This window comes from Cupressus sempervirens, chromosome 11 (assembly GCF_028749045.1).
Source record: "Cupressus sempervirens isolate cs-2001-9-10 chromosome 11, ASM2874904v1, whole genome shotgun sequence".
Lineage (NCBI taxonomy): Eukaryota > Viridiplantae > Streptophyta > Pinopsida > Cupressales > Cupressaceae > Cupressus > Cupressus sempervirens.
In genome coordinates this window covers 578,977,487-578,994,502 of record NC_143128.1, presented here as the reverse complement: position 1 = coordinate 578,994,502, position 17,016 = coordinate 578,977,487, and the positions used below count along the sequence as shown (strand labels likewise).

The window sequence follows — 17,016 nt, the reverse complement described above, 5'->3', positions numbered from 1 at the left end:
CTTTGTCTTCCTTGCTATCGTCCCATCTTTCATTTTCAAAATATTATCAAAATATTTTGAATTGTTAAGTCTATCTTCAAAAAACCATCAAAATATTTCAAATTATCTTCGATGTTCTTCATTTTTCTTCAAAAATAGTGAAGCCCTTATAAGATTTTTGTTTATGGATTTAAAAAATGAAAGAAAAATTGTTTTTTATATCAAACAAATTTATTTTTAACTTTTTTATTTTGGTCTAACAAGGGGCTTCGAGAAAAGCCCCTTAGCACCCAAAAGAATAGCCTAGGGGCTTTTCTCAAAGCCCTTAGGCACCCAAAATGACATCCTAGAGGCTACAAATAAAGCCCCTTGGCACCCAAAGCCACAAAGAGGCTTCAAATGAAGCCCTTGGCACCCAAGGTGATGGCCAAAGGGCTTCTTTTGAGGACCCATGGTTGTATAGAGGGCTTCAGATGAAGCCCTTTGGGCCTTCCCATGTGGCTTTTCTTGGCGGCCAGGAAACAACTTAGGGGGCTTCAAACGAAGCCCTTCTAAAAATGCGATAAACTACCTAAAAGGATTTTCTCAAAGACTCTTCATGTGAAGACCCATAAATGGGCTTAGAATGAAGTTGTCTTTGTGTGAAGTATTTAAAAAGGAAATTTATCAATTTATTCTTAATTTATGTCAATTTTTCCTCTTTTGATAACTCTAACAAGGGCCAAATAAGTTTAAACTTTAAAACTAAGTTTGGAAATATTTTTTCCTTTTAGTAAGCTTTCCAATATTGTGTTCATTATTATGTTTTGTTTTTTATTTTATTAAATATAGGTTTTTTGTCATTTTATAAATCTCCATTTGAAGCCTTGGGAAAAATATAAAAGTAAATAATAATTTTTTTTTAAAAATGATCATTAAAGCTAAATGTACTAGCTTTCTATCAAGTCAAGAAAAATTGCATTTCAATATATACAAATCAAGTTATATTGATCAAAAGCAACCTATGTCTAAATTATCATTACTATCACTTTGTCACTCAAAAAACCTGTAGTTTTTTTATGAAATTGAAGAAAGACAATAAAAATTTCTATTTATTAATATTACTCTTCTATTTTTAAAAGAATTATTTAATTATTCTATTTTTTTCAAAAAAATTGTTGATCAAAGCACCCATCACTTTTTGAAAATGTCAATTTTCATACGAACCACTTCTCAGAGGAGATTAAAAAATGGATGTCAAATGAAATTATTAAAAAAATAAAAAAATTCTTGTTAGAAACTAGATAGAGAATGCTAAAAATAGCTAGTTTACATCATCATTGAATTCTTATGGTTTTTTAGTAATATGCATTTGAAAATCAAGTTTTTCTTAAAAATATCTAATTTAGTGTTGAAATTGGCCAAAAAGTGGGAACCATTACGATGGCCTTAGTTGATGTTGATGTCAAATGGGAAAAATGAAAAAATTTAGTTTCAAGAGAAAGACCTATTCTTCTAATGATATTTTAGAGTTGGTTCATACGGATTTATGTGGTCTTATTGGAGTGCAAAGTTATTATGGTGAAAGGTACTTTATCCTATTTTTTGACAATTTCTCTAGAATGATGACTTTCATGTTTCTTAAAGAAATTGTTGATGCTTTTCAAATGTTTAAGTAGTATTTGGCTAGAGTTTGGAAGGAAATAGGTAAAAGTCTGAAATGCTTGAAATCAAAAAGGGGAGGTGAATTCATAACATGAGTTCAAAAAATTATGTAATGACAAAAGAATTTAAAAAAAAAGTTTGTACTAAGGACTCCATCACAAAATGGGATAGCTAAAAGAATAAATAAATCAATCATGGACTATTTAAGAATATGTATGATGGAAAGCAATGTTTCACAAAGGTATTTGAGAGAATATGTAAGTACTAATATTTATACACTAAATTGAGTTCAAGTCAAGTAAGGTACAAACAAAACCTCTTTTGAACTATGGTATGGTTAGGCACCTAATGTGAAATGTTTCAAAATATTTGGAAGTAACTATTATATATTGAAAAATGCAAGGAAAAAAAGACTTGATGAAAATAGCGGTGAAGGTATATTCTTAGGATATTCTACTAATAGCAAGGCATACATGTGTTTGGATACTAACACTAACAAAATTGTAGAAAGTGAAAATGTTAGAGTTGATAAATTTTCATAAAATAATTAGGAAGAATGCAAGAAGGAACCTGAAGATTATAGAAACTTTGTATACATCTTTGAAGATGAAGGTCAAGTACCTTACTTGGACAAGAGAATGAGACTTTTGAATATCAGCAAATAGGAATTTCCAAGTTGCAATAGATAAGCTATGTTGAGTGTTAGCAAGCTACCAAGCATCAGGATATATGGGTTGAGTCATAGAGAGAGGAGACCGAACACCAAATATAGGAACTTGAGTTACAATAGGAGATACCCAAAGAAGATGAGAAAGTTGGATTGAGTGAACTACAACATGAAGAAAGAAGATTTGAACTTGTGTTAGCAAAATATGTGAGGAGACACCACACACCTAATCAAATCATTACAAACAAGGATTCACAAGTCATGACAAGAAATAAGTTAAAGAGTGATACATGTTTACTATGTGAGTTTGAGTTTAGAATAGTTAAAGAAGAATTGGAGAATGAAGATTTGATTAGAGAATTGAGTGAGGAAATTGACCAAATATAGAACAACAAAACATGGGTATTGGTACCAAGGATAAAGGATAAGAATGTGATTGGAACCAACTGGGTATTCAGAAATAATTTGAATGAGAAAGGTGAAGTCACAATGAACAAAAAAATATTGGTTTGCAAGGTATATGCACAAGAGGAATGAATTTACTATGGAAAGAAATTTTCCTCATTTTCAAGGTTGGAAGGAGTAAGAACATTACTTGCATATGCTTCTTAAAAAAGATTCAAGGTATATGAAATGGATGTAAAATCTACATTTTTTAATACAATGTTGGAAGAAATAGTCTACATTGAACAACCTAAATGATTTATTGAACCTTGCAAGAAGAACATGGTATGTAAGTTGCACAAAATATTGTATGGTTTGAAACAAGACCCTAGAGAAAAGTATGAAATTTTACATACATATTTAGTGAAAACTAGTTTAATAATAAATAATTATAATAACAATTTATATTTGAAGAGTGAATTTGAGGATAATATATTTCTAACTGAAATATTTGTTGATGATATCATATTTGGAGGACATGATTTATTGTACAAAACATTTTCTAATGAGATGAAGAAACAATTTCAGATGTCAATGTTTGAAGAGAAAATTATTTGTTGGTTTGCAAGTCTATCAAATCAAAGGAGGTATATACTATTGAAAACAATTATTCAATTCTATATTATTATTGATGTTACAAAAATATTACACTCTAACTAAGCACTTCTAGTGGTAACCAAGCTTAGAAGACTTCGGTATCAGCCAAGCAAAAGTTAAGAAGAAGCCAAGTTTAGTGAACAAGTACAAACCAAGCTAGGTCGATCATTGAAGGATTCAAGTGTTAACCAAGTTAGGTAAGTTACCAAAGGGGTTCAATGTAGGCTGACCTACAATATAAATTTTTTGTTTATGTAAGCTAGCTTAGTGAATGTTAATTGTTTATTTGTAAGGGCATTCAAGACGACTTGACATTGGGTTATATATATATGAAATATCAAGTTGTGGATTGAAATAAATGAAAAAGTAAAGAAATGAAGAAATGGAAGAAGTGTAAGAAGATAAGATATGAATTAAAAAGGATATTTGACTAAAAGAAGAACATACAAAGAGATAAAAAGAATATTTTCATCAAGGAGGATCCAAAGGATAAACCAAAACATCAATCTGAATTTGCAAATTAGTTGCTTCATTAATCAAGTCAATTATTGTTACTCTCTAACAATTGTAGCAATGAAGAAATATCTTAACAAAGTTGACTTATGAGTCATTATTGTAAATCCTCTAACAATGTAGAACTTCTAGATTTAAGTGTCTTAATACCTCTAATAAGGCCACTCCTAAATAGGTCATACCTAATAGTGTGTCTTGTAACCTTTAATAGGGTTTGCTCCTAATAGGGCTCACTTAAGAAGAGTGAAAATTTGTAACTAGGTGCATTGGTGGTTTTCCCAAATTGGGTTTCCACATTAAATCTTGGTGTCTCATATGTTCATGTTATTTGATTACTGCTTTATCTTTAGAACAACTAAGTTACTAAAGGTTAATATAGACTAATATCTCAAGATTACTTTGTTAACTGAATTATAGTGAATATCTAGTTCTAATGAAGTTGTGCAAGAATTTGAGTTCATAAGAAGTTTTTTATTGACATCTAAGAGATTTGAAATTGTTTTAGTGGTAACTGATTCACCCCTCCCCTCTCAATTACTCCTCTTATATTTCCAACAATTGGTATCAAAGTTACATTGGTGCTTATAGAAAAGGTTTCAAGGACCTAAGATAAAGTTCAAGACATCTTACATAAGAGAGATTCCTTACTTGAACAAAGACAACTTCAAAGCATGGTAGGAACTTGTGAAGGTGTATTTGTGAATCAATGGAGATAAATGCCTAACCTTTTTGGAGAACTAGTATGTGACACCTCATGATCCTTTAACTATGGATCAGATGGTAGATAAAAAGAATCACAACACAATAATGGTTAACATTGCTTCTTCTCTTAATTATTCTAAATTTGATGAAGTTAAAGATTGTCCTACTGCTCATGAAATGTGGAACAAGATGAAAAAGATCTATGGAGGAGATGAAAATGTGAGGAGAGCCAAAGAAGAAAGTCTAAGAGGCCAATTTGATCAGATGAGAACAAGATAAGATGAAAAAATTGCCAAATACAATGAAAGAATCAAAGCAAGTGTGAGTGTAATTAGAGATACATGAGGAAAATTTGATGATGTGATAGTATTTAGCAAGGTATTGAGAAATTTTCTTCATATTTATGCAATTAGAATTTCTGCTATTCAAGAGACAAGATGCGATCTAAAATATGATATCACTTTAGATGCACTAATGGAAAGGTTAACATCTTTTGAGCTAGATAAATTTGATAACTATCTTCCTGGATCTTAGAACATAGAATTAGCATTCAAATCCAAACTAACTCTTGGTAGGAAGGGAGGAAAATCAAAAGGAAAATAGTCTGATAACGAAGAAGAAGAATCAGATGATGACCTTGAATCTATTAAATCCCTTCTTGCAAGAATGTTACCAAAAGGAAAAGGTAAATATAAATGAAAAATTCTATTGATTTTTTTCTCTTGTGAAGAAGTTGGTCACATTACTATAAGGTGTCCAAATAAGGAAAGAAAAGGTGAGAGAAAATTCAACAAGTCCAAAGGAAATAAAGATTTCAAAAGCTACAAAGACTACAAAGATAAAGCTAAGAAATCTTGTTATATTGCTAAAGATTTTGACAATGATGATGAAGATGAAATTTTTTATATTACTATTAAAGATGAGTCAAATGATGAGGATAATAAAAAGAAAACACTTATTTCTCATGTTAGAAAAAGTGATACATGGATAGTAGATTGTTGTTGTTCTCATCACATGACTAGTGATAAAATTAAGTTTTAAAAATTGGAGCACTATGATGGTGGAAGTGTAAATTTTGGAAATAATGAACCATGTTATGTGAAGGGAAAAGGATGCATTGCATTAACAGATGAACTCGCATGTGGCATTTCTTATTGGATTGAAGGACTAAGACACAATCTTCTAAGTGTGGCATAGCTAAACAACATTATATTCAAGGTAGAATTCATGAATGGAAAGGCTAGGCTACTGGATGGTAAAGGAAACCTAGTTGGAATGAACATTTAGACAAAAGGTGATCTATTCTATATAGATCTCATTGAAAGTTCATGCTTTTTGGCACAAGGAAAGTTGGCTGTGGAATATAAGAATGTATCATGTAAAATTTTACAATATGGTTACTATAAGTACGAACAAAAGGGTAAGAGATATTCCAAATCTGAAGAAACCTAAGATTTCCATATGCAAACAACGTCAGATTGGAAAGATGGGTAAAACTAACTTCAAAAGTAAGAATTTTAATGCTGAAGAAGTCTTGGAACTAGTTCATATAGATCTTATTGGATCAATAGGAATAGAAAGCTATAGTGGAGATAAATATTTCATTTTGTCTTTTGATGATTATTCTAGGATGATGACACTAATGTACTTGAAGGATAAATCTAAAGCTTTTCAAAATTTCAAGTGGTATTTGGCTAGAGTTAAAAGAGAAACAAGGAAGAATTTAAAATGTCCAAGCTCAGATAGAGGAGAAGAATTAATCTCTAATGAATTCATTGAATTTTGTAATGAAAGAGGAATCAAAAGATAGGTATTTGCACCTAGTACAACTTAGTAGAATGGCATACTAGAAAGAAGGAATATATCCATCATGATGGTGCAAGAACACTAATGACAGAAAAATATTGCATCCAAATACTGGAAAGAAGCTTTCAACACAATAATTCATACCTTGAATTGAGTTCAAGCGAATAAAGGTATAGATTATACAGCTATGTCTATTTGACATAAAATACCCAAGAATAATGATTCAAAAGATGTAAATAACACTACCTATAGATCTATGATTGGGAAACTTTAGTATGTTATTCACACAAGACCTAAAATTGCATTAATAGCAATTGGTATGGTTGCACATTTTTTTGCAAATCTTAGAAAAAATCATATGATGACAGTCAAAAGAATTATGAGATATCTAAAAGGTACTCAACAATATGATCTATGGTATAAGCAAGGAGGAAACCTTGAGTTAAAAGTATTTACTAATGTAGATTGGGCTGGAAGAATTGATGATAGAAAAAGCACCAATAGAGGAGCATTCTTTCTTGAAAAGAGGCTAGTGTCATGGACTAGTAAAAAATAGAATTGCATCTCTCCGTCTATAGTAGAGGCAAAATATTTTGTTGCAATAGTTAATTATTCTAATAGAGTTTGGATCAAGCAACTACTATCAAGAATAAAAGAAGAAATCAAGAACATAGTGGTTATGTACTATGATAACACAAGTGCAATCAACATATCCAAAAATCCACTGATGCACTCTAAGACAAAACATATTGTAATCAAGTACCATTTTCTAAGAGAATTAGTTCAAGATAAAGAGGTTAGATTGGATTATGTGAACACAAAGGAGCAGGTTGCTGATATATTTACCAAAGCATTACCTAAGGATGCATTTTCATATCTCAAAGGAAAGGTAGGGGTCATTCCCCTATTTGATGCTCACTAGAGTACAAATTAGACATGCATCAACCAAACTACATTGAAGATCTATCAAGTTGATGCAAAGAAGACATAGCTCATTGTATATTAATCAATACATTAATAGGTACATTATGAAATAATTTTACAAAGTCTTTGGCATTTGATATCAAAGAGGGAGAGATTGAATATGTCATGTTCATATCAAAAGAATTGAAGGAGCACTTGATCAGATGGAGTCTGAAGTTAAGATCTCAGAGGGAGTTCTCATGAATGAAGAATAAAAATGACCTCAAGGATGTTATAAAATCTTATAAATAATTTTGATTGCTCTAAGTTTCATTTTATTATGACATTAAATGTGTTACCATCAATGTCAAAGAGGGAGATTGTTGTAAATAATTATTCAATTATATATTGTCATTGATGTTACATAAATGTTACACTCTAATTGAGCATTGTGAGTAGTAACTAAGCTAAGAAGACTCCGGTTTCAGCTAAGTAGAAGTTTAGAAGAAGCCATGTTTAGTGATCAAGTAAAAATTGAGTTGGGTTGAAGGATTCAAGTGTTAACTGAAACAGGTCAGCTACCAAAGGGGTTCAATGTAAGCTGACCTACAATAGAATTTTTTTGTTTATTATTTTTTTATGTAAGCTAACTTAGACGATGTTAATTATTTATTTGTAAGGGTATTCATGCTGACTCTACATTGGGTTTCATATATATGAAAGGTCAAGTTATGGATTGAAATAAATGAAAAAATTTTAAAAATGAAGAAGTGGAAGAAGTGGAAGAAGGTAAGATGAAAATAAAGAAGGATCTAATTAAGAGAAGAACATACAAAGAGCTAAAAAAAATAGTCAAATTAGGGAGGATCAAGAGAATAAACTAGAACAATGATATGAATTTGCAAATCAATCACTTCATTAATCAAGTCAATCGTTGTTACTCTATAACAATTCTACCAATAAAGAAATCTCTTAGCAGACTTGACTTGACAATAATTATTGTAAATTTTCTCTAAAAATGTAGCATTTTTAGATTAAATTTTTTTTAAACTCTAACAAGACCACTCCTAATAGGGTGACTCAAATCCTATAATAGGGTCACACCTAATAGTGTGTTTTGTAACCTTTAGTATGGTTGATTCCTAATAGGGATCACTTCATAAGAGTGAAAAGTTGTAACTAGTTACATTGGTGGTCTTCCCAAATTGGGTTTCCATGTTAAATCTTGATGTCTCATATGTCTTTTTTATTTGCTTACTGCTTTATCTTTTGCAACTAAGTTACTAAGGGTTAATATAGATTAATATCTCAAGATTGTTTTATTAACTAAGTTATAGCGAATATCTAGTTCTAACTAAGTTGTGCAAGGATTTGAGTTAATAAGAAGTTTGTATTGACATATAAGGGATTTGGAATTATTTTAGTGGTGACTAATTCAACTCTCCTCTCTCAATTACTCCTCTTATATTTCCAACAATATACATTACACAATCAAATTATATTAAGGAGATATTGAAAACCTTTGGAAAGGAAGATTTGAGACTAGTTAGAATGCCTATGGATAATGAACTTAAACTTTCAAAGAATGATGATTCTACTAAAGTAAATCAGACATTACATAGATCAATTATTACAAGATTGTAATATGTTGCTCATAGAAAGCCTAGCATAGCATTGGTTGTTGGAGTTATTGCAAGATTTTCAGCTGATCCTAAGGAGAATCACATGATGGCCATGAAAAGGATATTGAGATATCTAAAAGTAATAGAAGACTATAGTTTATGGTATAAGAAGAATACAAATTTTCAGTTGAAATTTTATGCAAACACTAATAGAAGCTAAACATGTTGCAGCAATAGTTAATTGCTCAAACATAGTATGGATCAAGCAATTGTTGGAAGGTGTGAAGGAAGAGATTATTGAGCCTATGGTGATATATTGTGATAACACAATTGCTATAAACATATTCAAGAATCATGTGATGCACACAAATAACAAGCATATTTGAATTAAGTGTCATTACTTAAGGGAGTTTGTGCATGACAAAGAAGTAAGATTGGAATATGTGAATAGAAAGGAACACATAGATGATATATTCACTAAGGCATTACTTAAGGATTCACTTTTGTATCTAAGAGGTAAGTTAGGGGTCATTCCCCTATCTAAAAATAACTAAGAAGAGATGTAACATTGCATCAATTGTTGTGATCATAATATCTTACAAATTGATGTAGAAGATCACACTTTAGGAGCTCCCTAAAATTGTGAAAAGAAGGATAGAAGTATGAGTTGATAGAACTACAAGTGAAAGATGAAAGAAGGAGAAATATTTCAAATATTAGTTAGTACATAAGATAAAGAAGAAGATATGTTCATGCAAGTGTCTTTAGCATTATTGTCAAAGATAGAGAAGTATGTCAAGATGCCATCAAATATCTAAATAAGCTAAGAGATATGTCAAAGAGAGAGTCAATATAGATTCTATTACAATGAAGAATCTCAACTAGTATCATAGAGGGAGAAGTGTAAAGAAAAAAAGAGGGAGCATATCAGAGATTACATGGATAAAAATCAAAATGAAAATAAGAATACTAATGAAGATTTGATACAAAGAATAGAGAGAGATGATAGTCAAAATCAATAGAATACTTTTTTCTTTGCATGGTAACTGAAGATGTTGACATCAATGCCAAAGAGACCAAGGTTCTTGGAAACTGTAATTGGAACAATTGTTATGTTATCATTGATGTCAAAACTTACTGGTAAGACATTTGCTTATAATGTAGAGTGTCAAATTATTTGATTGATGAAGAGAAATTGAAAAGATAAGATAACAAGATGAAGTCGTAAAGTTGTTGAATAAAAAGAAGTATGATGGAACTGCAAAGGGCTCTTAATCAGCTAGCATTTGAAAAGATAATGTTTGGTTTGATCATTTTATTAAGTAAAGAAGAAAGAAGAATTGAAGTTTAGAATAGAGGGTTGATAGAAGTCAAGGAATTGAGTAAAATATGAGATGGACCTAGTGACAAGTTACTAGTTCAATGAAGATGTTAAGCATTAATGAATAGAAGATTAAGGAACTTAAGTATTAGCCGAGTGATGGTAATAGTCGAGAAAGATAAAGAAAACTAAAGTAATGACTGAGCACAATTATAGTTGCGTGAGCTAGTATAAGCCAAGTGAGATAGGTCAGAAGTGACTAAGCTACCTAGTGATTACCAATGTGGAGAACATAGAGATGGCTGAGTATCAACAACTTAACAATTTGTGAAAGAATCAAGATTTGAGGCCGACATAGTTGAATCTATGAATCAGTCAAGCGCATTATAGATAAGGATTGATGAGCTAGCATATTTAATACATGAATTTAGTTTGTTATGTGATCTAAGTTGATGATTAAATGAGAAGTTTCTAGAAGATTCAAGGAAAAAATAGAAGGACAAACCAATGGACAAATTCAATGAATCTGATCAAACCATGAGATCTATGACTATGTTTAAGTAGCAAGAGGTTGAATCCATCTATTTAAGGAGACATAGACGTGTTTTACACAAAAGTTTGGTTGGAAAATTTTTGAATTTGTGGAGAACAAGTGAAGAATAGAGTTGTAGAGAAAAGTGAGAAGTTGGTGAAAGAGAGATTGTTTGAAGGGTTCCCAAGAAGATTAGAGATGAAGAATGTAATGAAGACCAATCGATGAACTCAAGGAATGAGCCTAATAGAGATCTGAACTTGCAAAGTGAGTCCTATTTTATTAGATCAATGTAGCTGTTACTTTCTAACTATTGTGGTAGTAAAATCCTTTAATCAAGGCTGACCTAATAGTCATATTGTAAATCCTTTAATCAAGGAGACATTATGATGAGATTTTTTAAAGACCTTTAATAAAGCCACTCCTAACAGGTTGATTATATCCTTTAATAGGGTCAAACCTAACAATGTATTTTGCAACCTTTAATAGGGTTGGCTCTTAACAAAGCTCACTTCAGAAGACTGAAAAAGGAGTAGCATGTTATTTGGTGCTTTTTCCCAAATTGAGTTTCCATGTTCAATTCTAGTGTCATATTTGTGTGAATGTTGTTTTCATATATCATGCTATTTATTGTTATATGTTTCTATTATTCAACATAGACTAAACATAGAGCTAAGTGATGATAAGAATAAGTTGGATAACCAATGAATTACTATATTGGCTGAGTTGATTTATGAAATTGATTGAGTTGTTTGAAGTTGTTAAAAGTTAAATTGGTACATCTGAACCTGAAGATAATTGATTTACTAACCCTATCCCATAGTTATTCTAATCATTCTAATTATTACTACTGCATAAGTAGAGACATATATAGCACCATTTTTCAAAGGACAATGTTGCACGCCATTAAGATGAGAGATAGAGTAAAAGAAAACCCTCCATTAAATATTTTCATGGACATTCTTTAATGGTAAAATAACTATGGTTGAACCTCGATATACAAGCCTCTATTATGTGTCCCAACAACAAAAACGATGCTTTTAAATTGAAGTAAAAAAAACTCAGTGTGATTGAACTTGGTTTATGGAATTGTGCATGGATGTCCTTTAGCACAAGGTCAACTAGCTAAGCCAGAAGATGTCAGCATATCAAGAAATAGCGTGTGCCTACAAATGATCATAAGAAATCTCTTGTTGATCATGATTGTGAAACTAGAGCTATACGTGGCCGAGATTTATTCTTGTGTGGGAATTGAAAATACAACAGAGAGGTGACAGTAGATTAACACTTTATAGTCATGACATTGTGACCCAATGACAAGTAGAAAAGAGAAGTTTCAGCATAGATGTCCCATATCTTTGAAAGGAGCAATTTCACAAAAATACTCAGATCATGGTTACATGGCAATGGAATCTCAAGAAATGAAATGTTGGTTCCATGCTCTATACAATCGTATTTTTAATTTGTATAGATGTGTCCTCCTCTTTTTATTACTTGGATTTGTAACTCTATGCCTTTGATCTGAATTGTGACACATTTGCAGAAATTCTTTGAATTTAAGTGGTATTTGGTTTTGTTATTTAATTATAAATATTTTTTTTCAATCGTGATGTGAATTTATTGTGAGCTAAAATAGACACACTTGAAGAATGCATGCGATGCTTTCAAACTCCTATAGAAACTTTATCGATAGAAAATCTTAATGAGAACTTCATCAATAGTCAAATAATAAGAACATGCACTATTCATAACAGTAGACAAATAATTAATGAATTTTTATTGGTAACAAAATAGGAAAAGCCAAAAATTACACTTAGGTTTTTGTCTGTAAATCATCACTAGTTGCATACTGCTGATTTTTCAAGAGTTGAATGGGGATATAAGGAGAAAAGCGCCTACAAATATAAAACAAAGCAACTGTGTTTAACAATGGAGGCAAAGAGCCAAAAAGGATTAACCTATCATTGTTTCCTCACCGATCTTCTGTATGTGTTTCTCTCTGTGGAAGAAGAGAACATCTGCAGAGAGGACATGTATTTTGATAGTGATGATCTGCCCATTTGTCTAAGCAATCTCTATGAAATATGTGACTGCAATTGCACAACTTTCTGACTTCATCATCTTCCCCAAAGGGGCCCAAGCAAACAGCACATATAACGTTCGGATCACTCAAACAAAACTTCTCTGCAAAATCTCTGAATGAGAAAATAGATAAACTTTCTGTGATTGTGCGAGCAAGGACATATGAATTGGTAGAGCTGGTTTGGGAGTAAGAGCCATGGATTTTGTTAAGGCCAAGGAAGGAAAGAAGCCAACAAATTGCAAGGTTGAGATAACCTAAAGCGATTGGAGCAGGAATGATAAAAATCGGCACCATTTTACAAATTTGAAATAACAAAGCAAGAGAAGTGGTAATGATCGAAAAGGGATGTTGTATATAAATAATAAAACACAAACTTATTTACGTTGAATAATTCCAAAATGAGGTGGAATATCAAGAAGTCCTTTACCTTCTGGCGGCTTCAAACTCGTCAGAATTGTCGTGGTGTGAGCCGCCTTTAGAGACTCGATTGAAATTTAACACCTGGAAACTGGACTTTTTCAGTTGACTCAAATATAATGTAATATACATTTGATATATAACGTAGAAATATATCAAATGTATATTACATTATATTTGAGTCAACTGAAAAAGTCCAGTTTCCAGGTGTTAAATTTCAATCGAGTCTCTAAAGGCGGCTCACACCACGACAATTCTGACGAGTTTGAAGCCGCCAGAAGGTAAAGGACTTCTTGATATTCCACCTCATTTTGGAATTATTCAACGTAAATTAGTTTGTGTTTTATTATTTATCAGCGGACCTATTTGTATTTTGACTTGGATGGAATCACTATGGAGTATGATAGTTGTGATAGTTGAATACGATGCTGTGTTTCTTTATTTGTATATATATATATATATATATGAGTTAAGATGGAGTGTGAGTTATGATAGTTGAGAATTATAGTTGTGAGCTATATGTATGTGTGGGAAATGACTATCTTACATATAAAATGTATCAAATATCTATTATAATATATTAAATATACTGATTTCTTGATACAATTTAAGTGTTAGGTCGCAACAATTCTTATTTTTATCTTTTATAACAATATATTAAATAATCAATAGTAGTCAAACTCTAATTTCATATAGGATATGTTTTTTATATTAAAAAGCAGCCAAAATAGGAATTGGCCAATAACAATGAAAAATATAAACTGAAAATCAGTAGAAAGTCATCACCATGCAACTAACCAACACCCTTCTTAAATGTTAAAAACCCCTACAATAAAGTGTTTGTAAAACTACTACTAGTAAAAACCACGGGAATGTCAACATTATACATAAACTTGGCCAAGATATTCACAATGACCATTAAACTAGTCCAATAAAAATTAATGGACAGAACCCTCAAGCCAATAAAAAACCTAATAAATATAGAACAAAAAACTAAACTAAAAGCACACGAGCAGGTGCTAACCCTCCTTTCTCTAGTTCCTTGGATTCTCCAAAAGTAGCCAATCATCAACCAAGAAGACATATGGTGAGTGAGTCATCTCCATCTCCTTAGCATCATATATGCCTCCCTTATTAGTTTGCATGAGGTAGAGGGTGGTGGCTGCCAAATGCATCACCTACACCAAGAAATTAGCAACCTTGACGAACTTATCTTCTAGAAAAGCATTCTTCTTGACCAAGTTAGCAATGGACTTCTCCAGCATCTCAATCTCCAGGTTACCCTTCTCTTTGTCCCTTTTTTCCATAGTGGGCCCCTCTTGTTTAAAATTCTTCACATCCTCTCCTCTAATAACCTCCACTATAATTTGACTACCCAAGTTCTTGAATATAACAGGTGAAGTAATTGTACCCTGTTCACCAACATTCCTCCCTTTCTCAAAATCTGGGGTAATGATCTTCATTTTAATGATGTCATATGAGATATGTTGATATAGATTGTAGTGAATCCTTATTATATGTCACTACATTATTATATTCATGTAAATGTGATTTTTTTTAATCTGTAAAATTATTTGTCTGTGAGATTATGCAATCTTAAAACTATTTTGTTCACACTCATCTATAAAACATATAAATATTATATTTCTATGAATGTTTGGTAATATAAAGTATACATAAGAATGAATCTCCAATAAAATATATATATCTAAACAAGATCTAAGGTACTATTTCTTTTATAAATAGATAGAATTATCAATTCAATAGTTCATTTAAAATGTGAGACTTCCACCGCCAAATATAAAGTACATAAAGAAATGATGAGCAGAAAGTTTACTTATTTTATATTTCAAATATAAGATTCAAATCCTAAAACCAATTAAAATGAGCTTAATTTTTTTTTCTCTAAATGTTCATATTAGCAATGTTTAGTATCCTCCGTGCAATTCTCCTCCTCATTGGTTTGGCCCTTGTGCCTTTTCCTCACAATTTTCTTTAATATTCTCCTCGCCATGTCAACATCAAATATAGGTCTATTCATGATCTTGTCTACCACATAACATATAGAATGAATTGCATTTTCCATTCATTCTTAAAATTTTCACACAAAAAAAAAACCCTTAATAGCATTAAGTTGTTATGCAAATCAGCCATCTAATTCTAGAGGCTAGAAGGGGATATTTTATTATCCTAAGAAGGGAAAGTGTGGACAGTATCTTCAGGATCATTTCCTGAGTGGGGAGAGGAATTACAAGCTATACTAATTGTGTCCTAAAATCTTTCTTTTGACTCTTTCTCAAGTTCTTAACCATCCTCCACATAATCATCATCCTTGAAATTGTCATCAGTTTTGTCTTCCTTCTTGAGCTCATAATCCTCATATGTTTATGAAACAATTTCCTCCTCAATTTTTCCCTTTCAAATTTTTAGTATGCATCCTAACAAACGTTCTTTTCCTAGAGGTCCCATCATTATTAGGTTCTTCAATGTCTTCCCTTTCATAGCCATTTTTCTCCTCCTTGTCACGATATATGAAGGAGGTGGGTATTTATTTTTCTATTGTTGATATTGGTTTTAGAAGGAATGGGGTTGGTATTAACATTTTTCCTCTTCTAGGGAGTGGTCTGAAGTAAAGTTTCTTTAATAGGATCCCCTTCTTGAATGTTTAAAATATTTTTCCAAGGTTCTTTGGTTTTTCTTTTTCATTAGAGTATTGGTCTTTTCATAACTATGAGCATCTTTCAAGAGGTTTCTTGATCCAAAAGCTCTATTTTGATTACACATTTAACAAGGTTCACAATGTGGTATTGTTTCCATTGTGGTTAAGCTAGAAGACGACTTCTAAATGGAGATTTATTAGTAAAAAAATTACAAAGGATGTAAATCAAACTATAATTGAGTGGAAGAGAAGAAAATTTGGTAATACTAGAGCCTAAAGAGGAAGAAAGTAAGTATAACATATTACTTTATTTTCCTTCCTTAGATGATTAAGAATTGGAAAATGATAGTCCAAGAAGGTGAGAAAAAAATAAACTAGTGGAGGGGCAGGGGTGGGGGGGGGGGGGGGGGGGTGGGGGGGGTGGGGGGAAGGACATTCATACCCATAGTTGTATGTCATGACCACTAACCAACTTTTCCTCTTCATTTTCACCTTATCACCCTCACACTTAAGCCCAATGGTTTTCACAATAAATTCAAGAGTCACTTGGAACTCATTACTTAGAATAGTGACATTTCCCTTATACCACAAGTTGCAAAAATTTGAAGATAATGTGGTATCATACCCCTTCATGCACATAAAATAAAATAGCATGTCATCTCTATTGAATATGCCTGGTAGCTCCCCATTATGTAGCTTTTACTTACAATCTATAGGGGCTAACATTTTCAAAGTTTTCCCCATACTTTTGATTTCAAATAGGATCAAGTAATGATCTAAGGACATGAAAGTCCCAATACTGCTAGAATCAAGCACCATGAGCATAAAATACAAACATTAATAGGTAATTTCAACTTCTTGAGTTTAGAAGGTGCAATTTATATCCATTTTCTTAGGTAAAGAAATACCAATATGTTGATTATTTGCCAATTGGTGGACCAAATATTGGGTTAATGAATGAAGTGAGTCTAATACTTCATATGGGTCGCTTGAGAGAACTAATTTTTTTTCTTTATCTATAATTTGTAGACTTCATGATGGATTAACTATATCACAATAAAACTTTGATATGGATCTATTAAAAAATTTAACATGTTGGGATGTAAATAAGTTGTTGCTCCTTTTCA

At 31.5% G+C, this 17,016-nt stretch overlaps 1 protein-coding gene across 1 annotated transcript; it reads right to left on the bottom strand.

Moving 5' to 3' along the window:
- Positions 1–12,543: 12,543 nt before the first annotated feature.
- Positions 12,544–13,107, bottom strand: LOC149530978 (brassinosteroid-responsive RING protein 1-like). The gene is made up of 2 exons (XM_089808278.1): positions 12,707–13,107; positions 12,544–12,625 (listed from the first exon to the last, which is right to left on the bottom strand). The coding sequence occupies exons 1-2, from the start codon at positions 13,105–13,107 to the stop codon at positions 12,544–12,546; spliced, it is 483 nt and encodes a 160-aa protein (XP_089664404.1).
- Positions 13,108–17,016: the final 3,909 nt, after the last annotated feature.

Coding starts and splice junctions, on each gene's coding strand:
- LOC149530978 (XM_089808278.1), bottom strand. CDS start 13,107: ATGGTGCCGATTTTTATCATTCCTGCTCCAATCGCTTTAGGTTATCTC. Junction 12,626..12,706: donor GAAACACATACAGAAGATCG/GTGAGGAAACAA, acceptor TTATATTTGTAG/GCGCTTTTCTCCTTATATCC.